This window comes from Hippopotamus amphibius, chromosome 6, assembly GCF_030028045.1.
Source record: "Hippopotamus amphibius kiboko isolate mHipAmp2 chromosome 6, mHipAmp2.hap2, whole genome shotgun sequence".
Classification (NCBI taxonomy): domain Eukaryota; kingdom Metazoa; phylum Chordata; class Mammalia; order Artiodactyla; family Hippopotamidae; genus Hippopotamus; species Hippopotamus amphibius.
In genome coordinates, this window is record NC_080191.1 from 164445575 (window position 1) to 164470577 (window position 25003).

The 25003-nt window shown below is 40.3% G+C and overlaps 1 protein-coding gene across 3 annotated transcripts in view; it reads left to right on the top strand.

Annotated features, from left to right (window-relative positions):
• Window positions 1-21454, top strand: part of TP63 (tumor protein p63) — a 98221-nt gene extending 76767 nt beyond the window's left edge. For 2 of the 3 annotated variants that reach the window (XM_057737669.1, XM_057737670.1), the window contains exons 9-12: window positions 11531-11688; window positions 13844-13988; window positions 15296-15389; window positions 18314-21454. In XM_057737669.1, the coding sequence (XP_057593652.1) occupies window positions 11531-11688; window positions 13844-13988; window positions 15296-15389; window positions 18314-18610 (694 nt within the window). In that variant the 3' untranslated portion in view covers window positions 18611-21454. The remainder of the gene's footprint in view (window positions 1-11530; window positions 11689-13843; window positions 13989-15295; window positions 15390-18313) is intronic. The other variant, XM_057737671.1, reaches the window with a different exon arrangement.
• The last annotated feature ends 3549 nt before the right edge of the window (window positions 21455-25003 follow it).

Below are 25003 nucleotides of genomic sequence, written 5' to 3' on the forward strand. Positions count from 1 at the left end.
GGATTGTTTTTCATTTTTAAATCAAAATACATGCAGTTGAGGAGGTTGGACTGCATCTCTGATCATCAGGAGGCATCCTCTGAGCCCACACCTACTGACTATGGGGTATGGGGTGGGCAGCAGGGGATAGAAAAGAAGTGTGCTCTCTCTTTAAAGGACTTTAGGCTCTTTGAGCATGTAAGACCTTTTTTGCCTGGAAGGGATCTCACCATTCACTTCTGGCACAGAAGTTTGCAAGTCATAATTGTAAGGTTTTATAGTTAGGCTGACTGGAAAGTTGAATCAGGCAGTTCCTTGGGGACACAGAGTACTCCAAAGGAGAATTAGAATTCAGGGTTACAGAACTCCCATTGCCAGTCCTAGGTACTCTTTAGGATATCAGATAGAAATATATATGAATACATTCAAGTGCAAAATTGATTTAGTTCTTATAAACTCATCCAAGAGGAATCAAAGAAACAGACCTGTAACATTGTTTACATGTCATGCTATTAAGATGTACTCCCAGGTCATCTCCAGTTCACTCTGGAAATGTTTGGTTTAGCCAAAATGACCTCAGAAGAACTATGCAGTAGCAGATCATGCTGAACTAGTTGCTCCGTGATTTCCTGTCTTTTTTCAGTTAGTGGGAAAAATTTCTGTCAGTATTAAATAATGTGGTTTGAAAGGTCTGACCCTCTAGCACAAGGGTTGGCAAACATTTTTTTCTGTAAAGCACCAGTAGTAAATATCTTAGGCTTTCTGGTCCATATATATGGTCTCTCGTAGCTCCCCAGTTCAGAAGCAAAGAAGCAACCACAGATGATATGTAAACAAATGAGAGTAGCTGTGACAATAAAGTTTTATTATATGGATGCTGAAATTTGAATTTCATATTATTTTCACTTGATATGAAACATTCTTCTTTTGAATTTTTCCCGCCTTGTAAAAATGTAAAAACCATTCTTAGTTTATGGGCCAGATTTGGCCCATTCACTCTAGTTTGCCAATCCTTTTAGATAAAAGAGTGGCTCCTTCATGGCTTCTTGAGGTTCATATTTTTTGATAGAAGTATTTGGAAGCTAATCTGTGTATTCTAAGGTAGAGAGGTATTAAAAGATTTTAGGAAGTCTTTTAAGGTATCATTTCAGTATCTAACAAAACAACAGCAGCCTTTAACAGAGGCCCTCTTCTCTTTCTGGCTGGAAAAGTTAGGCATGCCCATCTGGACACAAAATGTGGTTCATCATCAGCTCAGACTGGAATAGTTGACGTGACTCACGTAACAAGCTTTTCACTGACGATATGCTACGTGAAAACGTTAAAAATAGAGATGAGATAGATGGAGTTCCTGCCTTCCCATAGTCGACAATTTGGTGGTGAATTCCTAATCAGAACATCTTCTGAATCTTAAGAAGGCTCTGGAAGTTTATTCTCAGCATCATGTAAACTCACAGGACAATTTTAAACAACTTGTCTAGATCATACAATAGAAGGAATAGTTCTGTCATAATTTTAGAGACTTCACAAGCCAAGATGATCTGCTTCATCTGGGGGCATGTGTTTTTGTTTGTTTACATGGAGCACATGAAGACATATAGTCCTGTGTCCCTAGTTGATAAGTTATCCAGGATTTATAACGTATCTAGCCTCATGGGCTTGCATTGCTCTAAAGGGAAATTGTTTTATTTGTAATTCATATTCTATAAAACAATCTATTTCATCAAAGAAGAAAATATACCTTAAAATTGTTATTTTTAGATACTCAAAAGATTTTAGAAACATATTTTCACTTTTTTGCATGTGTGGCCAGAGATAAATAGTGAGGAATTAGTAGCCCCGGAGTTCCCTGTGGTGTCCCTTTATATGTATCATTGCATGTTTTTGAGTGCTTGTCTCACAGTGTGTAAGAGCTAACTTCAGCTGTGATAACTTGTGCATGGAAATATAGCAGACTGCAAAATGAAATCTTTGCAAAATATAGACATTTGGTCTAATTATATCTTCATTACATTATATATACATGGGTCTCCCTCCAATGACTGATATACATCTATATAGATTCTCCAGTTGCTGTATTCTTCAGCTGAGTTTTTTTCAGCTCTTTTATTTTTCTGCAAATCTCCAAGAAAGAGCACGAATGATTAGACAAAGGAAAATGGAAATCTTATTCCTGGCAATCATTTGAAAAGAATACATCAGCTTGGAAAATGCCTATGATAGCCTGTGATTTCGTTTGCAAAAACTCAGTACCAGTATTTTATGCTGGTAAGGAATCAAATTTATGCTTTTCTTTACAGTAGAGGAAAAATGAGTGTGTACGAGGTAGAGCTAAAATATTTTCAGTTCAGTTGCTTCTGTTAGTTTCCTACGTGTTTTCTCTCTGCTTGCTTTTCATTTGTGCATGGTTTTCCCTTTTTCAAAAATTCCTTCACAATTACCTTCATGATCATAGCCTTTCCAGAGGATAAATCTTATACTTTTTTTGTGCATTGACCTGTTATAGATATAAGCAGGCTTTATACCATTTATAAAGAAATTTGATTTTAGTTGATTTGCTCACATTGGAATAAGCGCAGGGAGTCATGTTCATAGGAGCCAGAATCTAGTGAGAGGACAAATTGGACCCATTCTTGTCACTAGACTCCTTACCGTCATATTTTCCAGGGACGTTAACTCTTAAAAGAGTTTTGCAGAAGCCACTCGAGACCTTTTTTAGCAATCTTTTGACATGTGTACTGTAGACCAATACAATCTCTAGTTTGTTTTTTTTTCCTTCTGAAATTTACCCTCCTTCATGGCTTTCATCCTGATCTGAGGGCAGCATTACTTTGTTAAAATTTTACTTAGCCTAACTCTGGAGAATTATTTTTGAGTTTCTACAGGATGGATTTACTTTAATTTTTATACAAATATCTGACATCCTGAGGAGCCCTTAGTGTTTCCTTCTCCTTTATGATCACTTGATAATCGCAGCTCAGTCGTATCAGTAATATAGGTCAGAGAATATTGGAGCAGTACAGGATCTCTAAGACCATAGTTCTAGCCTCTTTGTACCATAACTGGGGAAACTGAGGCCCAAAGAACTACACCTGTGATTTCATAGCCAGTTCATAATAAAACTCAGACTAGGATCAGATCTGGAAGACACAGCTCTTTACAATACTCTGGTTAAGAAATTCATTATACTAAAACCAAAGCAAGCATTTATTCCTGCTTTTCTGTCTCTGTATCAGGTAGCTGGTATTTACCCTTGTGGTTTCAATGTAACCTCCTATCTCTTTAAGCTCATCTGGCTATGATTTTCTTCAAGAATGTTGATAATTTTTCCTCAGATTCATGTATCTGAGAAACAATAAGGTAATATTTTCAGGATTATCAATGTAGGAGAAAGTAGAAGACACAAATCTTTCTCTGTCTCACTGACAGATATGATTAATACCGTATTTCTAAGTTTGACTTAGAAATCCTCCACCCTTCCAGAATATTTGCTTGAAATTGCCAGTTTTCATAGATTAAAAAAAGGTAAATATGAACAATTTCATGTGTTTCAACCTTATAGGTCATGGCACCTCACAAGCCTTTACAGTTTACACGGTCAGTTTTGAACTTCATGCAGATGTTAGGAAGTTGTCAGGACAGAGATTTATTAGCCATGAATTGGGAATGCAGAAAAACACCCTCAGATTTATTAAATTCAGAAAAATTAAATCACTTTTCTAAGTTCTCACATCTCATTGCAGAAGTTGTCTCAGTTCTAGGTCTCAGTGTTTACCCCTCTGGTCCAGACACTCTTTCATAAGTGATAGATGATTTCTTCATGTTGTCTCATTCAGCCCTTGGTCCAAGAGAAGCCCCAAAATGTAATATCCACACAAGAAGTTGAAGCCATTGTTCTTTAGTTGGTTATTAATTGCTTCCCTGCTAATTTGTATTCTGGCATCTTCTTTAAGATGATCCCAGTTCTTGCTGGTGAGATGGTTCACTAAATCTCAGCCCTGACCAAGTGAAAATGGCTTTGTTCCTTTGCAAACAGTAACCAAATGTGATTCAAAAGCCATCGGGGCAGCAATTCCCAAACAGTCCATGGGGTTGCACAACCCTTAGCAAAATAAAAGGGTTTGTTCCTGGCATCCTTGTGGCATAATTGATTTCTTCATTATGCAAAAGGTGCTTTCATGAGTTTGATGTGTGCATTTCTAGGCCAGGTTTGTGACTGAAAGGATTACCGTATTTATCCATCACAATCTGAGCACGTACAAAACTGCTCGTTAATAGTTCTTTACAAAGGCATGATGACACAGCCCCCAGACTGATAAGATCACATTTCTTCATACTCCAGACTTAGGCTAGACAGGAACAGTAATGAGGTATCATAATTGGGCAGATGACATTTTATGAAGATTGAAGTTACTTCTTGTTTCTGCATTCCTTTTTGCAATTAATTGAGTCCAGTATGCCAAGCACTGTGCTAAGCATCTCGATGTACCTTGTCTCAGTAGCCCTCAACTGCATCACTTGTGGAACTTCTTAAGAGTATATATATGCCTGGGTCCCAGCCTGGTCTCAGAAGGGATCTGGGCAAATGCCTTTTTTTTTTTTTTTAAGTTCCACGGGTGATTCTAATAGTTTTAGATAGCTACCTCTGCCTTCTCTCATTTCTTCTTCATAAAAATCTTGAGAAGTCACCTCTGAGTAATCTTAAAGGAGGGTGAGGAGGAAGGAACAAACATAGCCGTGCAGGCATTCTGTTCTGACTATACTATGATCATGAAGGTAGAAGGATGTGTTTCTGTATTCAATTGATTTGAATATATGAAGTCCTAAGCCTTCATCTTTTCTTTTCTCTGGTTCCTCTCTGCAGTCTCCTTTCAGCCTGCTTCAGGAATGAGCTTGTGGAGCCCCGGAGAGAAACCCCGAGACAATCTGACGTCTTCTTTAGACATTCCAGCCCCCCAAACCGATCAGTGTACCCATAGAGCCCCATCTCTGTATTTTGAGCGTGTGTGTGTTTGTTGTGTTTCTGTGTGTGTGTGTGTGTGTGTGTGTGTGTGTGTGTGTGTGTATCCAGCCCTCATAACCGGGACTTGAAGACACTTTGGCTCAGAGACCCAACTGCTCAAAGGCACACAGCCACTAGTGAGAAAATCTTTGAAGGGACTCAAAACTGTACAAGAAAGGACATTTTCTGTAGATTCCGTATCCTTAGATCTAGCGGTGGTCTGTCAGGAATCCCTGTGTTTGTCTGTGAGCTTTTGTGTTGTCTCTTGGGAGGGAGGAGCTCAGGTTGGGAAGAGGGGCATTACGGTGTTTCTTGGAACCCTTTTCTGTTACCTTCCGTTGTGTTTCTAAAACTCATGAAGAAGCTTTTGAGCAGGTCTCACACTTAAGATGTCTTTTTAAGAAAAGGAGAAAAAAGTTGTTATTGTCTGTGCAGAAGTAAACTGCAGGTGACTGAGCGGCTCAGGCCCTTTTAATGCTGGTCATGCGATGATACTGAAAAGAGTAACAAGCTAAGGTGCCAGGTGTGCTGCTGGGCAGGGAGGTGTTCACCACCAGGAGTAGCGGCTGTGAGGGATGACTTTCTTCCTTTTGAGAACTTGCATTGCCAGTGTCCTCCCCTCATATGTAGTAGAGAGCTCATTAATGCTGTGTCAGGTCCTGCCACTGCCACTCATGTCAGCATCCGATGTGACAGTCTTCCTTGCTCCTGGAAACCCTGGAGACCTACCCTCCAAAACTGGTGTCTGGACCCCCAAGGCAGGTAAACCTCTTTTGTCATTTTAAGAGGAGGGTGATATTCTTTCAGGCAGTCATATATCATTCTTCAGTGCCCAAAATGAAATTCAAAGTCCTCTTGCCAAATCTGTGACTAACTCTTTGAGTGGAGTGTCAAAATCAGCCGTATCCCTGACACTGTTCAAACTACCTTGTCCAGGTCGCTTATGTTTTATTTAAGTGATGCCCAAGCAGACACATTTTAAAATCAACACGCCTAGCCTAAAAATTAAAGACAGAAAGAGCAGATTACTTTTCTTTTTCGCTTCAAAGAATTTAGAGAATCTGTTTATTCCCACTTTAAAATCATGTTTAAAAATAAAAGTAAAAAGACTTAAAAAAAAGAAACCTCCGCCCCACAGCAGATCACCTGCTCTTTATTCTTCCGCCACAGCAATGATTTCTTGTTATTGAGGCTGTTGCTTTATGGATGTGTGATTTTAATTTTCAATAAACTTTTGCATCTTGGTTTATCTTGCAGTTTTTCTTTTCTGTCTTTTTTGCTTTTTTTAATTCCTTAAATGCTAGCATATTTTCATTTAATTGTTTGAAGTGCCGTATATAAGTCTAAAGAACAAGAAGAATAGGTCACTTTGGTTCTGTCTACTCTATGGTCAGTAGCGGTGTTTTTATTTGAGATACTCCGTATCAAGGTCATCAGTCCTAAAAATAAATTGCGATGCCGATGCTAAATTGAAAATATATTTTAGCCCTGTGCATGTTTAATTACATCATGAGGGGGGCTAGACACTATAATAGCTTTTGTTCACATCTCTGAACAAGTCTTGAGTTATATCTTCCGTTGCCACGTTCACTAGAAGAAATTTAAATCAAATTCCAATTTATTAAATACATTGCCTTCTGTGACATAGGTGTTAGGAATATCCAGAAATCTGTAGAAGAATCCGTTGTCCACAGGCTTTGAAAACAATTACAATACGTTCAGATTTTGGACTGTTTTTAAAAACTTCAAAAACAATTGTTCTAGATAATACTAATATAGTCACGTAGAAAAATACTTACGAGAAAACATGTTTACATTTTAGATAAAAGTATAATAGTAAAATCAGATGATCCTGTTACATTGGCACCATTTTCAGTTAATCCAGTAACGTTCTAATCTCTTTCAAGGAATTCACAAATTCCTTAAAGGGTTAGCGAGTATGTTTAGTTTTTTAACATTTGCTTTTTCTTTCGGAAGCTTTTATTTCCCTTTTCACCCTATTTTTATGGAAGTTTTTAATGTGTTTATAGTGATGTTTATGTAAATGCATATATTTGAACTGACAGAAAATAAAATTACAGTTGATGTAGCTGGAGAATAAATGCTGCCTTTTGTCTGTAGAAGCAAGATTCCCCAGCTAGAGAGAAAAGTTACACGTAGGGTGGTACTGGGCAGAATTTCGAGGAGGAACAATTCCTTTCCTCATGTGCCCTGTCTTCCCCTTTTTTTGACCTGCCTCAGACCCACGGTGTTTTGCTCTACCCCCAGTATCCCTTTCCCTTCTTGGATCCTGCACTCCAGAAATGATTCGGTAAGATACATTCACCCTGATGTATTGCCAAATTCCACTAGAGAGTTGCTTTTTCATAGCAGTGGAAGATTTAAGGCCACAGAAGAAATCCTTGGGTGGAGTTCTAGACATCTCCGGCAAAGTGGAAAAGACTCTGAATTGGTGTCTTCTCAAGAATTTTGACCCTCTATCATGTAGATAGTCACTAGGCCCGGAATCAGGAAACCCATTTTTCAATCCTGGATGATCCTAAAGATGTCTTATAGCTCTAAAATATTGAATTTTATTCTTAGCAATGTATACAGAAATCTGTGTTATTACAGTTAAGAACTGGGACTTGACTTTAACAGGATTGCTCCTAAAAACTAGAAATACATAGAATATAACTTTTGTATATCTCTGTGTATTGAATTCCTAGAAAAATCTAGGATGCCTCTAGGGAAAACCACCTGAGGCTTACACCTTGTTGTTTTTTCTGGGGAGAGCAATGTTCTTACTATTTTGGGGGTGTGTGTGTGTGTGAGAGTGTGTGTGTGTTTTGAGTGGGGAAGGTAAGAAAACCGGAATGGCACAGGTCCTATTGTCCCTGACCCCTTTTCCCATCTCTCCAGATTCCCCAGCAGTCTTTGGGATTGTCTGTTCAGACATTTGACATTATATCTGTAAAGAGGGGGAAAAATTTTGTTCTTCAAATCCTTTAAATTGGTCACAGATTTATTCGGCCTTGCTCCCTTTTCCAGAGTTCATGGAGATGATCAGAATATTTTCTATTTCAGACATTGCAAACTTATAACAAACAGATGACCCCAACCTTCCTCCTTGTGGTTTTAACATGCAAGCCCACATTAAAGGACAGGCATTCAAAATTTCTGGACTTTTCAGACTCTTATTCCCATTCATCTGCTCACCCTAATTTCTGGATTTGCCACTTTCTCCTGTTCATTCTTAAACTGACACCTCTCATCTCCTTGACCACACACTCGAGTATTAAACATTTGGGGCTGGAGGGAAAGAGCAAAAGGAACCAATGTCTCTTGAGCACCTACAAATTACAGGACAATGTCCTGGGCTCTTACGTAATCTAATTTAAGCTCCATAGCAAGTCTTCTGGCGTGAGCGTTAACACCTGTTCTACAGATTAAGAAAATGAGACTCAAGAGACCTATATAATACCCGAAGCCACTTAATTGATTTGTGTCAGATCTAGAATGTGAACCCAGATGTTTTGATTGGCTCCAAAATTCCTGTTCCTTCTTTGTTCATCTATGGTCTGTGACCTACCTTCCTGAGAAATAGTTTAGGTGGCATAAAATAAATGAACTACTAAAATGGTCAAAAATAAAGACCACAAAGGGAACAGGAGAAAGGATTGTAACAGGATTTGGAAGAAGGCATTAACTATGATTGAGGGCCCAGGGAAAATTCACAGCTTTTAAATACATTTTTACTTTCCTAGCAGTATGCATTAATGGTTCAAGCAATGCTTCCATTAGCTCTTGCTGTACATTTGACTGATTTGGGAGGATGAGAAAGAGAGAGAGACATTTCTTTAGGTTACAGAGGACCAACCTGCCTCTGGAGTGCGGGCAGCCAGGCATGTCTGTTACTTTGTGGTTGGCAAAGATAGAGGAAAAAGCACCTGGCAGAGCTTCTCTTGGTCACCTTGCCCTGGGCTTTCCTGCACTTTGATGTGGACATACAGATGTTCCTAAGTATATTCACATGGGCTGATTCTCATGCAAGGATTCTACACAGAGATGGAGGGGTTTTGAGGATAGCTGGGGCTCCCTCTGCTATATTCCTTGCTTCCTGCTCTAGTTCAGCCTCCCATTTTCTCTCACTACTTCACCCATTTCTTGGTTATGTAAGCTATTGCACTCCACTGTCTTACTTTTGGAAGGTGTCACAGAATGAAAGGAAAAGCTCTTGGACTAGGAGCCAGGAGACCTCTCAGCCCATCATTCAGCAATGTGTGACTTGGGCACGTTTTTGTTTAGAGTCTTATATTTACCCACCTGTGCAGCAGGCAGAATCATTTCTGCCCATCCCTACTCTGTCATCCCATGTCCTCCTCCACAGGGATGTGAGACTTATTCAGAAAATGGACAAGGGAGAGCTTGGTAGCCTGAAGAATCTTAAAATTAGGAGAATTTATTATATAAACACCTGTTTATACAACATGGATCTAAACTTGTCTTCTTGAGAAGGGCTAAAGTGAGAAATTGGTACCCTCCTGCTTTATTTATTTATTTATTATAAATTTATTTATTTATTTATTGGCCGTGTTGGGTCTTCGTTGCTGCACACGGGCTTTCTCTAGTTGTGGTGAGAGGGGGCCACTCTTCCTTGCGGTGCGCGGGTTCCTCACTGTGGTGGCTTCTCCAGTTGTGGAGTACAGGCTCCAGGCACATGGGTTTCAGTAGTTGCAGCACGTGGGCTCAATAGCTGTGGCCCACAGGCTCCAGAGTGCAGTCTCAACAGTTGTGGCGCACGGGCTCAGTTGCTCCATGGCATGTGGGATCCTCCCAGAGCAGGGATCGAACTGGTGTCCCCTGCACTGGCAGGCGGGTTCTTAACCACTGTGCCACCTAGGAAGTCCCAGTACCCTCCTACTTTAAGGCAGTGATCCTAAAATGCAGCTGAATTGTCAGTTGCACATTAATTGTTATGTTCATTTATGCAAATATAGCATATTGTTTGAATTCCTTTAGCTGTGGCTCTTCAGTGGCATGGAATGGAGTCTTGCCTGTTTTGTGTAATTATAGAGAATGCAGGGTGGCAGCTTTGAAGTCCAAGCCTAACATGACTGTAGCAGTCAGGTGTTAGAGCCACTAGCTATATTTATAAACATTGTTATACCATGTTTGTTTGGAACTTGGGTTCACTTACAGAGCCTTCTAAATCTGATACCCACGCACACACACAAACAAAACTCAAAGAAGGATTTTTCCTCTCTTCTCTAATATAAATATATCTGCAGCAGGGAGAAGACAGAGAGGAACAAAATAATACATTTGATTTGAGGAGTGTGAAAGGGGAGGTTTTCCCCTTTCACATGCTCAGCCCAATCTTCATTCTATGGTCACAATAATTACTCACTGTAAACGTCTGACAGTGTATACAGTTCTTCCTCATGTTATCTTTTCTCAGTTGTCACCATAGCCCTACAAGGTAGGTTGGATTATTATCCCTGTGTATCCACTACTCTGTGAACGTCTCAAAGATGGGACTATTTCTTATCAGTTTTCCCAAGGGTGGCATCTAACTCATGCAGTAAGTGTATATATGTTGAGTTTATGTCTATTTTAGTTTTGTGGTGAGGGGTGTTTACAGGCTTACACAGGGACCTATAGCTTCCTAATGTATGCTGGAGGAAGACTTAAACGTTGACTTTTTTATCTATATCCTTCCCTGATGCTAGTAGATATCACTAGTTCTATATTCAAGGAAAAAGTCAGGAATGACAGTTGAATAGGGAATATCATATGTCCTATAAAACATAGTATGACAAACCAATTCTAGAAAATTTCCAAACTGAAGTAATGCTGAATGGAAAACAGGTTATTTTTCCCCTTGGTCTCCCAAGAGACCTGTGGAGAGTCAACAGAACAGTTGTTTGGGCTCCCGGGTTCCCCTCGTGTAGAGAGGCTGTTGGTAGCCTGATGGGCCCCCTCGTGGTCCGTGAACAGCTAAGCTGAGAAAGCATGTTTCCATGTTGAGGCTCCTGCCTGCTGGCAGGGTGTACTGCCAAATGCCCTGTCTGATTGGCTTTGTGATTATTTTCTGTGTATCCCAAATGGCCTAGGAAGCTGCACGAGAAACGCCTCAGCTGCAATTTTAGCTCGGCATCTCCTTGTCTTTCATAAGCCTTTGGGTCTTCACTCCGTTCTTTTCCCTTATTGATTTTCAAACGTGTTTGAATAGAAGGGCAAGCGACGGGAAAGGGATGGAGAAAATAATAGAGGGAAAAAGAGGACGTAATGATTTCCCCTCTCACAGAGGAGATGCTTTAAGAAGATATTCAGCTGTGTCCTCTACTCATGTAGAAAACCTAGGATTTGATGATAGCCTTGTGATCCCTGCCAGGACAGGAGAGGTTCTCATATGGAAACACAAATAAGTTGCTGTCATTGTCCTGGAGGAATATTTTTGCAAGTGTACAGTTAAGGCCATGTTTTAATTTGAGACCTGTTGGAAATGACCAGTCCCCACTCTTCAGCATCCTGTGCTCATCATCCTTCCCATGTTTGTGTTTCCAGGACCTCGATGCAGTCTCAGTCTTCCTACGGTAGCAGCTCCCCACCTCTGAACAAAATGAACAGCATGAACAAGCTGCCTTCCGTGAGTCAGCTTATCAACCCTCAGCAGCGCAACGCCCTCACTCCCACCACCATTCCCGATGGCATGGGAGCCAACAGTAAGAGCATCTCCCTTTAGCTATAGCTGGAGGACCAGTAGGGCTAGTGTAGATGAAGAGTCTGCTCTGGGATGGGGGAAGGCTTGCTCTGAAGCTACGTGAGAGGCATAGTGGGATAGGACAGATCAAAGTTGAGTGGCTTAAGTGACTCACGGTGAACTTTTTCTCATTTTTAAGACGTATAGTTCATTACGAAGCATATTAGTAGAGACAGAGAAGGCTGTTCCTTTAGTAGGGATAAGGATCTCTGTGCAAAGAACAGTCTACTTCCTGCCAACCTGGATAGGGACCCACCTTTTACATTCTTTGAGGCAGTCAAAAGGAAATGTGTCCAACTTGTGGGAAGCAGCAGAGTGCAGTAGACCTGAAATCTAGAGAAACAGATCGTGCTCTGGACTCTAAAGCAGTATTAGCTGTGTGACTCTGGACAAGTCATCTCTCTGCTGTGATGCTCAGTTTTCCATTCATAAAATTGTCACTCTTCACATTTACCACTTTGAGTCTGTGGCCCTACAGTTTTGGCCTTCTCAACTCATGTACCTCAACCTATACACAGTTGTTAAAGAATTGACACAGGGAAAGGAGTCTCCCTTTTATTTATTCACACACAGATTCCTCATATCAATGAAGTATAAGAGACAGTGTGTGAATTGGGCCTTGGAATGGATGATGATTGGTACGTAGCTTTGCTGTAAATATAATTAGCTTGTCCACTAGGACTTAATCTAGCAGAGTGGATACCCAAACTTGAAAGATGATAAAAATGCAAACGGATGGTAAAATGCAGAAGGGATGCAAAAGTCTAAATACTGTCCAGGTACCCTGTAGTCACCTCATAAAGCAATGCCTCAGTCTTGTCCTAGAAGTCCTTTCTTATTTCAATCAAGCCTTTAAACTTGCATTTCACTGTTGCCTTGAAGAGACTGGGTTTTCTTAAAGAAGTTAAGGGAGGCTGGGATTGTGACTCTGTCTGGTTCTGAGCACATGTTCAGATTTTAATGCGATGAGAGATTTGGTTACCTGGAATGGCAACCCAAACGTTAGAGCCAGACTGATTTCTCACGAGTGACCAGCACATCCTAAGACTCAAAAGCTGGCCCCTTGACAGGTCTGCTACTTTGACGGTAAAAGGAAAAGGAACCATTTATTTTTTACTTTCTTTCTGGTGACATCTTAGAGTCCTCAACTTTTTCTTGAGATGACAAAACAGTGGTGGTGGTAATACTCCTTCACATGTGTGTAACAGTTTGCTTATTTTTCTTATTTATGCTTCATAATTTTCCTCTGACGGCATCAAGAAAGTCAGAGGGGAAACGCATGAGACTTGCTAGGCCTGCGCTCTTTAGCTGGCTAGTGGGTGGCAGAGACCTTTTCCCTTTTCCCTACTATTCATGAAAGTAGAACCAAATTGACGTTCGTCTTTCTTTGTAGATATGTTACTTTGCTTTTTATTCACCTGAAGACAAAATTTGTTTCGTAAATATTATTGGTGTGGAGCTTTTCTTCTCTATAGGTGAATGTTTACGGTTTAGTAAGAAACCAACCCGAGTTGGTGGTGTTCCCAAATATAATCCTGAAATCGACCAGCAATAGAGCTGGGGTCTTTCACTGCATCCTTCCTTATGAGGCATTTGGTTCCCTACAAATATTGCAATAAATCCTTCCATTCGCAAACCCATAGCCCAAAGGTCCCTCTCTCATCCACAGGTTTGTTCACTTAAGTTTCCTGAGCATCTGCTCTGTGCCAGGCACTGTGGGGACCCAGACGTGTGTAAGGTCTAATCTTCATGCTTCAGGAGACTAGCCTAGTGGGGGAGACAGAAACATAACCCATGAAGGCAAATACAAGGAGGACTGTATTAGCATCAGGAGCAGCAAGCAGTTGGGACAGAGCATTAGAGGTAGAGAACAAAGTGGGAAGAGATGGCCCTAAGAGACGTATCAAGGCCAAGAAGTGTGTAATTAGTTTGGAGTTTGGTAACTGTCCCATTCAGTGAGATGCAGGGTACTTGAAGGGGTGTAGCGAGACAGAAGACTGAAAAGGAAGGCTGGTAGGTTAGACCCTTGGTAACACTAAACCAGGCAAGGTGGACCGCTGGGATGTGGGTACGTGATGACGGCAGTAACCCTCTCTGTTCCTCCTGCTTCTGTTCAGTTCCTATGATGGGCACCCACATGCCAATGGCTGGAGACATGAATGGACTCAGCCCCACCCAGGCCCTCCCTCCCCCACTCTCCATGCCATCCACCTCCCACTGCACCCCCCCACCTCCGTACCCCACAGATTGCAGCCTTGTCAGGTGAGTCCACAGCATGTGCCCGTGGGGGCCTGTCCTAAACATCTCTGGGTGGTGGAGGGTGGACACGGTCAAAGTTGATAGCACAGTTGGAAAGAAAGCAAGGCAGCCCTGTGGTTGAAGTTCAGCCACTGTTATCTCTGATCTGTGGAGTCATCAGCAGTGTTTAATCGAAGCCAACCACAATAATCAGCATGGGAGAAAGTGAAAATGTGAGTTTACAGGCATATAATTTTTCATGCCTGTTTCCCCCATCTTCACTTACTCCCCCCCTCCTCCGTTACATTTTTACCATCAGTCGTGGCCTTCAAATTGGTGCTCGGGGCTGGGGTTCCCAAAAGGGCAGTCAACTTGCTATCTTGCTCTCTTTCCTGCTCTAGGCCTCATAGCTCTCAGTCACCACGGGATCATTATTTTGGATGTCCATGAAAAAGTTTGAATGTTAGCAAAAATGACGGGGACTTTCAAGAACCTGATGGCCTCTTCTGCTTTGTCATATGGGAACTGGGGACATTCCAGGAAAGGGAGTTCAGATAGTCAGAGGAAGGAAAGGCATGAAGCCTGAAAAGTCTGTTTTCAACAGAGGCAAGCATCGGTGCCCAAATCTCATGCCTAGTGCCCTGCTTCATGTGCAGAATGATTTTTTCCTTTGGCTGCGGGAATAATACGTGTTGCTTCCCCTGTGATGGATGCAATTGTACTAGCATTGGCAGCCAGAGAGATGGCAAAGTGCATGGCTCATCCCATCCAGCATCTGGCTGTGTGATGATGGTGGCATCTCCGATCTGAGACCAGAACCGTAAAGGAGAGGGTCTGTATTCTGAAGAGGACATAAATCAAACAGCATTGATGACTTCACAGTATAGTGACCTACAGTATTTTCTCAGCCACGTAAACTACTCTCAGAAACCCCAGATACAAACAATTAAAGGAGAGATGCTCTTGTTGAAGTGAAGAGCTAGGAGGCAAGAGGGCTGGAAACCTGAGCACTGGACTCCTTCCTTTCACCCCCTGCAATGGCTCCTAAGGCAGTGATATGGAACCCCTAGAATTCCACCAATCACCATTTGAAAATCTCGGCTCTGCAGAAATCCTTAAACAGTTGATTTTTATTTCTACAGACCTAAAGTTCATGTCACTAATCATCCCCAAACCTCCAATCCAAGGCCCCACCTATATTTTATCTGCCCCTAGTCTCTTCCATAGGGCATTCCAGGGCAAAATGTTGGGTTTTCCTTTATCTTGCCAATGCAGTTGGGGTGAATTTTCTTTTTCTGTTTCCTCCTTCCTCTTCCCTCCTCCCTCTGCAGTTTCTTAGCGAGGTTGGGCTGTTCATCATGTCTGGACTATTTCACGACCCAGGGGCTGACCACCATCTATCAGATTGAGCATTACTCCATGGATGTAAGTAACTGTTAGAATTTTCTCTTGAGTTTTATCTCTTAATTTCCTCCCTCTGGTGACATCCACCTTGTAGTTGAATCCCCTCTGTTTTTGTCCTACCCCCAGTCCTCAATTTTGATGGAACCCATAAGCATATGAGAAAGATGCCCAGGCTTCCACCCCTACATGTGAGAAGCTCAGGACTCCATCATCCTCAGCTTGTCTGATCAGTCAGCAGTTGTCTATTGCATGCATACGATATGCAGAGTGGAAGAGAGATCTGACTCCCACCCTTAAGAAATGTATGATCTCTAAAGAATTCAGAAGACTTTTTGGATGTTCTCATTAATTGGTGTAAGACTCCAGGGAGGATAGCAGGAAGCAGGTGATGGTATTCTCACTTTAAAACACGGAGAGACGACAATGTGGTCATTTGCCATGATGAGTTGATGACAGAACCAGGAATAGAACACTGAGATGCGAGCTTCCAGTCTTTAACTCTGTTAACTGGACTTTTCTGCCTTTTCTTAAAGTGGGACATGACAGGGGATTGAGCTGTGTCTCTCAGTTCGAACCATAGGGCCATTCATGGTCAATTCTACCAGAATAGGGCCGAGCCATCCCTGATCACCGGGAAAGATCACTGGTCATGGGTTCCAGCCCAACCATGCTTTTTAGTGGTCATGAGAACTTGGGGTTATCGCTTTGCTTCTCTGGGCCTCAGTTAATCAACTTGGGTTCAAAATCACTGCCTTCTGGCTTTGATAGTCTTTGGAGCAAGCTGGTTAGGAGGGGACTTTTTCTTGCTTCCTACAACACTTCTTGAACTGCTGCTCACGTGGGTGGGAGCTCATTTTGTTCTGGTTTATGGCAATCTGGTTTTCCTCCCAGGCCGCTCTTTATGCTGCTCTCTTTGGGGTTCACTGTCCTCCCTTCTAGCTTCCAGAGGGCCCTCTGAGCTGGTGAAAGAAGATACTCTATGCCTCTGCCGCCGCTTCTGTAGTTGGGACCTCTTCCTCACCCCACTCCCCCCCACCTTGAGCACCGATGCTAGAGATGTCCCTGAAAGTGTGAGAACAGCCCTGCCCTGTGGTGACAAGTATATGCTGTGCTGCCTCTGTGCCCACCCCGCGCCACCTCCTCAGTCACCCCGGCTGCTGCTCCCTGATGGAAGAAATTATAAGTACAAGCTACAGAGAAAGCTTTAGGAGTGCGTTCTGACAGCTTTCAGAGAACTTTACAACTCTATTCACTCAAGGCAGTTTGACACCAGCCAGTGTGTTGCCCTGTGTTTGAGAGCCTTACGTGTTAGAACAGGGAATTTGTCCCTTCCCTATATTTTGAAGGTTTTACCTTCCTCTAGCTCACTTGTCCCCACTCAGGAGTGTGCCAGGATGCCCCTTTGACTGTTAGGATCTGCTGATGCTCTCCACAAGTCCATCTCTGCTGGTGTTGGCTGGGTCCTGGGCCAGGCTCTGGGCCACAGCTTTCTCATCTGTCGGTATAAGTTAAACTCTATCCAGAGAGTAATGCAGATTCACGGAGGCTTGTTTACAAAGAGTTTTGGACTTATTGGGAGTTTCAGAAGCATAAAGAGCTATGCTTACTTATCTATTTGTGGATTACCTTCTTTATAATGTATTCTTCCACTAGAAGAGGAAATTGGAGTACCCATACTGCGCATTTCCAAATCAGGAAATATTGGGAGGCTAATTTCCACATCCTCACTTCAGCTTCTTCCTACTCATCACTGGAAATAGACACCTCCATTTCAGCTTCTCTCTCAACACCAGTCTGTTACTTCGCATACCTCCCCAGAAAAGGAGTATGGTTAAATTTCGGAGTTTTTATAAGTACTTCCTCTAAGATGCAAGGATGGATTAATGATGGTATAGCATAGTAATAATAGTGTGCTTTATAATTTGCAGAATGCTTTCATTATCTACATTTGCATATGAGTCTACAAGATGTGTTGACCTAAAAAGGAATTGCATTCCATTTTACAATGAGGAAACTGAGGCCATTAGAAAATAAGTGACTTGATGAAGGTCTAGAGCCAGTCAGAAAAGGAACTTCTGTCAATGTCTTCTGACTCAATGCATGGTGTTCTTTCTACCTACCATGCCGCTCCTTAAAAAATGCAAGCCATCACTAAAACAAGCTAATGAGGAGCTAGTGCAAGTAAACAGAGAGGCTACCACCGTAAGTTGAGATCAACCATCTTTGTAATGCCTTCTACCCGCATCCCTAGAACATGGACACATTCTCTGTATTTTGATACCCTGATTTATCCAAACACCAAGACACCTTTTGGCCATTAGGGCAGTTTTAGGCTGAGAGGCTGTCCTGACTCCCCAGTTCATTCATTTAGTTGTGTAACTTTAGAATTATCAACCTCTCTGACCTTCAGCTTTTCTGTCTGTAAAACAGGTGGAATAATATCTACCACGAATCTTAGCACTAAATGAGACCATGAATAAAAGATAATTAGTTCAATGGCTGCCACGTTGAGAGTTCAACATCTATTAGTAATCTTTTTTTGCTATCTCCTCATTTGAGAAGTGGTGGCATTCCACTAATATCTTTCTTCTAGTGATTAGACCCAGGTAAATTTGCGAGTCGGAAGGTTCCTTTACCTGATGTTTTCGATTGGGGATTTCTGTTCTCTGATCTAAATATTACCTCTACTTTACCAATGAAGAAACTGAGACGAATAAAGAAGTCAAATGCTATCTACAAGAAGAGAGGGCACCTCAAGCCTGTATCTTTGTGCTTAGTTACATATATGCAAAGATTAATAAAGAGCTGATTTTATCTTCCAATTTAGAGTTCAATAAATGCAGATCGATTGAAGCTGAGCATTGGGGAATGACAAAATGGTGTGGACCAAGTGTCACTTTGTCTCTCTGTCCTGATTCTCCTCCATCCGCTTCCCTGTTGCACAGGATTTGGCAAGTCTAAAAATCCCTGAGCAATTCCGACACGCCATCTGGAAAGGCATCCTGGACCACCGGCAGCTCCATGACTTCTCCTCCCCTCCCCACCTCCTGCGGACCCCGAGTGGTGCCTCCACGGTCAGCGTGGGCTCCAGTGAGACCCGGGGCGAGCGTGTTATCGACGCTGTGCGCTTCACCCTCCGCCAAACCATCTCCTTCCCACCCCGCGATGAGTGGAATGACTTCAACTTCGACATGGATTCTCGCCGCAGCAAGCAACAGCGCATCAAAGAGGAGGGGGAGTGAGCCCAGCGCTGTGGTGTGAGCTCCGCCCATCCTCCCGTCTGCGCACCCCCTACGCCCCCGAATACAAACCGCTACTGTCTCACAGCCAAGCGTTCTCCCTAGCGCCTCTCCTTCCTCTTTTCAGTCAGGTTGCTTAAGGGAAGGAGGAGTAAGAGGCTACTTTTTACCTAAGGTCCGACCTGGCATCTGATTCTAATTCTGGCTTTAAGCCTTCAGATCTCTTGCTTGTAGGACTGAAATTGTGATGGCTAGGTAGAAGTGAGCAAAAAAGCGGTGGCTGTCTCCTTAAGCTGCAGAGGTCTCTCCTTGACTTTTATAAAGCATTTTCATCCTTATAGTCTAAGACTATATATATGAATATATAAATATACAGTATATATTTTTGGGTAGGGGGCATTCAGTATTGTTGAAAATGTAATTTAAAGGAAAAAATGGAGTTGCACTTATTGCCTTTTTTTAAAATTTACTTGTTTTGAATGGCTTATCTATACCCCTTCTCTCAAGGCCAGCCAGATATGGTATAAGTATCTAGATCTCGATAGCAGATGTGACAGTGACATGTAGGTGCCTTCAGTTCTTCTGATGCCACACACATGCCACATCAAACCTTTGATTAGATCTACTTGTTATTATGTGGGTGAGACTGTATGCATACGTAAACGAGTCTCTATGTTGGTGTATTTTATGTTACTGATATCCCTTCCACTGATGGCAGTTGCCTTTGGGGTGATTTAGTTCAATTACAAGAAAAAGCTCATGTTCACATTATCAGTCACCAGAGGAAAGGAAATATCCTCTCTTGCATTTCGTTGGGATTGGGGAATGTGAGTCATGGCTCAAATTCTTAAAAAAATCATGGCAGCCAGTTCAATAATACCTGGTATCCTCTGTCTGGGTACATCAGCAATCTCCTCAAATTTAATGCCAGACACCTTAACTATCAGTATTTATTGGCAAAACATTAGCTGCCAGTACAAACACCTGAAAACTAAATTTCACTACTAGGTTAACTCGATTACACATTTGCTACCCTTGTTAGAATTAAGGTTGATTTGACTGAGATGAATAGCATCTGTCTAGTTCTTGCAATAAAGCTTTAATGTCTGTTACGAATATCCAGAAAAAAACAGATAACATGCAGAGATATTGAAACTGCACTGAACAGTAAGATCTCAGTGAGCCATGAATTGAAATACTTGGAAGACTTTTGGAAACATAAATAGTATTATTTGGTAAATGTTTCTTCTAATGACCCTCACGTCCTATAAAATTCTGCATATAGAGGCTTGTTGATCTTTCTCTCTTCAAGGTCTAAAATAGGAGTAGTGATTGGAAACTATAAAATTGTGAGATCAGTTTTTCTATAGCATCAGTTATATCACTATATCACTTTTCTTTTTGAACAATGATAGTTTCACTTTGTTGGAAAGTAACTGTGAGAACCCAGTTTCCCGTCCATCTCTCTTCTGGACTGTGTATACACATAAAAATGTCCCCATAAAAGGATAGTCTTCTATTAGAGATGTTGCCTGAACCACATAAGCAGAGTTGTCTGAAAAAAATGTGTAAATGGAGTTATTCCCGTACATCTTTTAGAAACATGCTTGGTAGCAAATACTTTTTTTTTCAAACTATAAAACAAGTATTTTGTATATATGCTGATGAGCTCTAAAAGCCTGCTGTGCCTTCTGGTAAAGGGCGATCATTGCACATAAACTTCCATTTTTATTTTAAAGTGCAAAAGGGCTAATGTTGCTCAAAAATATATATGAGTTTCATCTAAAAAGTGTATATATGTTTTGCGTGTGAAATTGCATACTTTGTGTTTTATTAACTTTTTCTTCTTGGGATACCGGGTTTTCCAGAACCACAGTTGAAATTTTTTTTTATTATTATTATTGTTTTTATATTTTCATGGATACACCATTTAGTAAGACTACAATGTCAAATTTAAAAACTGCTATTACTGTAAGATGGAAAGGGAAAATTGTTTTATTTTATTTTTTTTTAAATTTTGTATGTTAAAGACAGTGAGTCCTTGATTTCAAAGTTTTATTGTGCGTAAATGGTAATAAGCACTGTTAATATGTGGGGAAAGCTTGCAGGTTTGCAAACCTATTAATGGGAATAATGAAAGCTATGCCTTGGCAATGCTGGGAGGGCAAATGGCTTCGTGGACTATTGTGGGTGTTTGAGTAAACCTAGGATACCTTCTGAGCTACTTCAGCACTATTCAGGTAGCACTAAGGACTCGGAAATTCCTTCACTGTATGTCGTGAGTTTGGCATGAGCCAAAGTGAGGCACAGCTACTGGCCTCATATCTGGATGGTAACTTACGTTTTTTTGAGTGTATGAGTAGCTGTCACAAGGGGAGAAAGAATATTAAGGACAGACAAGGGGGCGTGGACTTAATGGAGTTCTTGCGGCCTCAGCTCAGTACAGTTAGCTGAGAATGGATAGATTTTTGTTTAGAGTTGAGTAGCAATGGAAATGGAGACTAGAACTTTCTTCGTTAAATCCATTTACCTTTTGTTTTCTTGATATTCCCCTAAAATACAGTATGCAGCATATTGAATGTTAAAGGGTTGCATTTTTTAATTATTTTTATAATTGTGAAAAATTAAGTCAATGCCAAATGTTTTATATGCTTTATTAATGTTTTTGAAAAGTTTTTTTTTTCTTATAAATGTGATGCTTTTTTTTTTTTTAAGCTTCAGTTGCTTGTCTTTTGGTATTTTTGGTCACAGGCTTTTGGTGAGCCAGAGGCAAATCCACAAGCCATTTATGTTTGCCAGGACATGCAATAAAATTAAAAAAAAAAATAAAAATGCATTGAGAAATGGTGTTGGTGTGTATCTGTCTGTCTGCCTGCCCGTTTGTCCTTTGGTCTCATTTTTATTGAGGTAGAGGAAAAGATACTGAAAAAAACAGAGAGGTTCAAACATTGATACTTCTAATCATGAAACAAAAAAATCATTATTTTCTTATTTTAGCCAATCTAAAGACCAGGAATATATACCTCATTTGGTGTATATTAGAGATATATACTCGCAGATTTAGATATGGTATTTGATTGAGGTCCAAATGAGTTTGCTTTGGAACAGGGACGAGACTGCAAATATTCCTAGTGTCTAACTTAGTGACCTTCCTGTGATGCTCAGCAATGACCTCCTCAGGACTACGGGCTGGGATGCAGGTTACCCTGACTGTATGCAGGAACAGCATGGCAGATGGTGGGCTTTGGGCATGTTCCCCTTTAAACTCAGTGTTAAATATCACCTTTCAATTATATACATTGATTCGGCCAATAAAATATCTTCTATCAAAATGGTTCAATGATTTTTTTTGTTAAAAAGTTTGTTCTTTTATAGACTAACATTAGATGGCATGAAAACAATTTAATACCTTAGAGTTATAAATAGCCTTACAAAATAACATGTATAATATATAGTATTTAAACATAATAATGTGTTTTCCTATTTATAGGTGTAATCACATAATGAATAGATGCATTCCTATGGGCAAGGCAGTTTCAGCTTAAATTAGGGGTACCAAAAGATTCCAATTCTTATTACTTAAAATGTAGGTATTGGATTCCCCCAAAATGACATGGTTGATACAGTGGCTGCCAGCAAAAGAAAAAGCAGCGAAAATGGTTCATCCTTGATATACTATTAAGAAACTTTGGACTCAATTTTCATTTTTTTTAAAGCAGTTCTACCAATTTGTATGGATTGGTACTTCAAGACTTTTATTCTTTCTTAGAGGTCTTCTGAAGTGCATAGTAAAAAAATAATTTAAGACTTTTTTTAGAGAAGTTTTAGGTTCATAGCAAAATTGAGAGGAAAGTATAGCGATTTCCCAGATCCCCTTGGACTCCAAATGCGTAGCTTCCCTCATTATCAGTCTCCCCCACCAGAGTCTACATTTGTTATGACTGAGGAACTACATCATTATAGCCCAAAGTCCATAGTTTACATTAGGGTTCACTCTTGTGTTGTACATTCTATGAGACTGGACAAATGTATAATGACATGTGTCCACCATTATGGTATCATAGGAAGTAGTTTCACTGCCCTAAAAATCCTATATTTTGCCTATTTATCCCTCCCTCCCAAAAACTTCTGCCAACAACTTTTGCTGTCCAGCAATTTTTTAAAATTGTCTCCGTAATTTTGCCTTTTTAAGAATGTCGTATAGCTAGAATTATACGGTATATAGTCTTTTCAGGTGAACTTCTTTCACTTAGTAATACACATACATTTAAATTTCCTCCATGTCTTTATGGCTTAATATAGCTCATTTCTTTTTAGCACTGAATAATATTCTATTGTCTGGACATACCAGTTTATTTGTTCATTTCCTATCGAAAGACATCTTGGTTGCTTCCAAGTTTTGACAATTATGAATGAAGCTGCTATAAACATCCGTGTGCAAGTTTTCACATCGACATAAGTTTTCGACTCCTTCGGGTAAATACAAAGAGTATGATTGCTAGATTGTATGATAAGAATATGTTTAATTTTGTAAGAAACTGCCCAACTATATTCCGAAGTGACTGTACCTTTCCATCAGCAATGAATGAGAGTTTCTTGTTGATCCACATCCTCACCAGCGTTTGGTGGTGTTAACGTTCTGGATTTTGGCCATACCATTTGGTATCTTGATGTTTTAATTTACATTTCCCTAATGACATAAGTGGAGCATCTTTTCATATGTGTATTTTTTCATCTGTATATTTCTTTTGTGAGGTGTCTGTTAAGGTTTTTGGCTTATTTTTTCATCATTCTGTTTGTTCTCTTAACTTCAAACTGCTTATTTATTTATTTATTTATTTATGTATTTATTTATGGCTGCATTGGGTCTTTGTTGCTGCATGCGGACTTTCTCTAGTTGTGGCCAGTGGGGGCTACTCTTTGTTGTGGTGCACAGGCTTCTCATTGTGGTGGCTTCTCTTGTTGCAGAGCACGGGCTCTAGGCACGTGGGCTTCAGTAGTTGTGGCTCGTGGGCTCAGTAGTTGTGGCACACGGGCTTTGTTGCTTTGCAGCATGTGGGATCTTCCCAAACCAGGGACTGAACCCGTGTCCCCTGCATTGACAGGCAGATTCTTAACCACTGTGCCACCAGGGAAGCCCAACTTCAAACTCTTAAGAATTCTTAAGAATTCCAAAACTACTTTAAAAAAGAAAAGAATAAAATATATTTATTATAATTATCAAAGGGCCTATTATATCCTTTTATAAATCTAAAGTGCAGTGTGGAGTTAAATTTTGTTTTTTTCATATCATGAGACACTGTCTCTTTTTATCATTCTAGGAATTACTTTATCCTAACTTATCAATCAATTCAATGATCAAAAACAACCAAAGACTAAAATTTTAAAAAAAGGAAGAATGGAGGAATTGTCCAAAACCATGCTGTCTAATGTGGTAGCTGCTAGACATATACGACTACCGAATACTTAAAATATGGCTATTCAAAATTTAGACGTGCTATAAGTACAGATTGCACATTAGATTTCAGAGAATTAGAATAAAAATAAAGACTATAAAATAGTTCATTGATAATTTTGATGTACATATGTGTTAAAAGATGTTACAGGTTAAATAAAATCTATTACTAAAATTAATTTTACCTCTCTTTTTATATTGTATGTGCCTACTTAAATTTATGTAATTGGCTTTCATTATAGTATCATTGGACAACTGGCGTAGAAAGATGATGCAGTTAGAAGACTGGAGGGTAATTAAATGAATTTACTATTGTATAATTATTCAGTTTTCTTGCTGTGTTGCCCCAAATTTTTGCATCATCTTTTAAGAACATGTAGAATAATATGAGACATTTATCTTTGTAGTCTGCTTTTAGTTTTTTTATAAGAATTAAGAAGTTTAAAAAATTTTCTCCCCATAGTGTCCAAGAGATTAAAAATTGACAGAGGAAGATGTTTCAAAATTGTTACAGAAGAAGATGACTATAAAGAGACAGTGCCACTTTGGACTCTAATGATGATAGTGAAGTGAATTGTCTACGTTCAGTCTCAGATTGAGTCTTTGTGTGATGATATCTTAGATGAACTTGCTCAAACAAAAGGCTCAATAGTTGAGCAATATAGTTCTAAGGGTGAGAAAGGATATGTGGTACTCTTATATAGTTAGTTATTAAATAGGTGAATTTCATCATGTAAATTTGGGGCCCAAGAGCCTGACCATCCTATTTTTCTAAAAGGACATGTGACAGTATTCTTTAGCTCTAATGATCCTTGTCACCAAAATTTACCCAATATGCTTCACAAATGGACAAATACTAAAGGTAGGTATGTATCGAAGGTAAACTGGAAGAAACTAGATGATGTAGAAATTCAACTCATTGAACTGATCATTCTAACTGG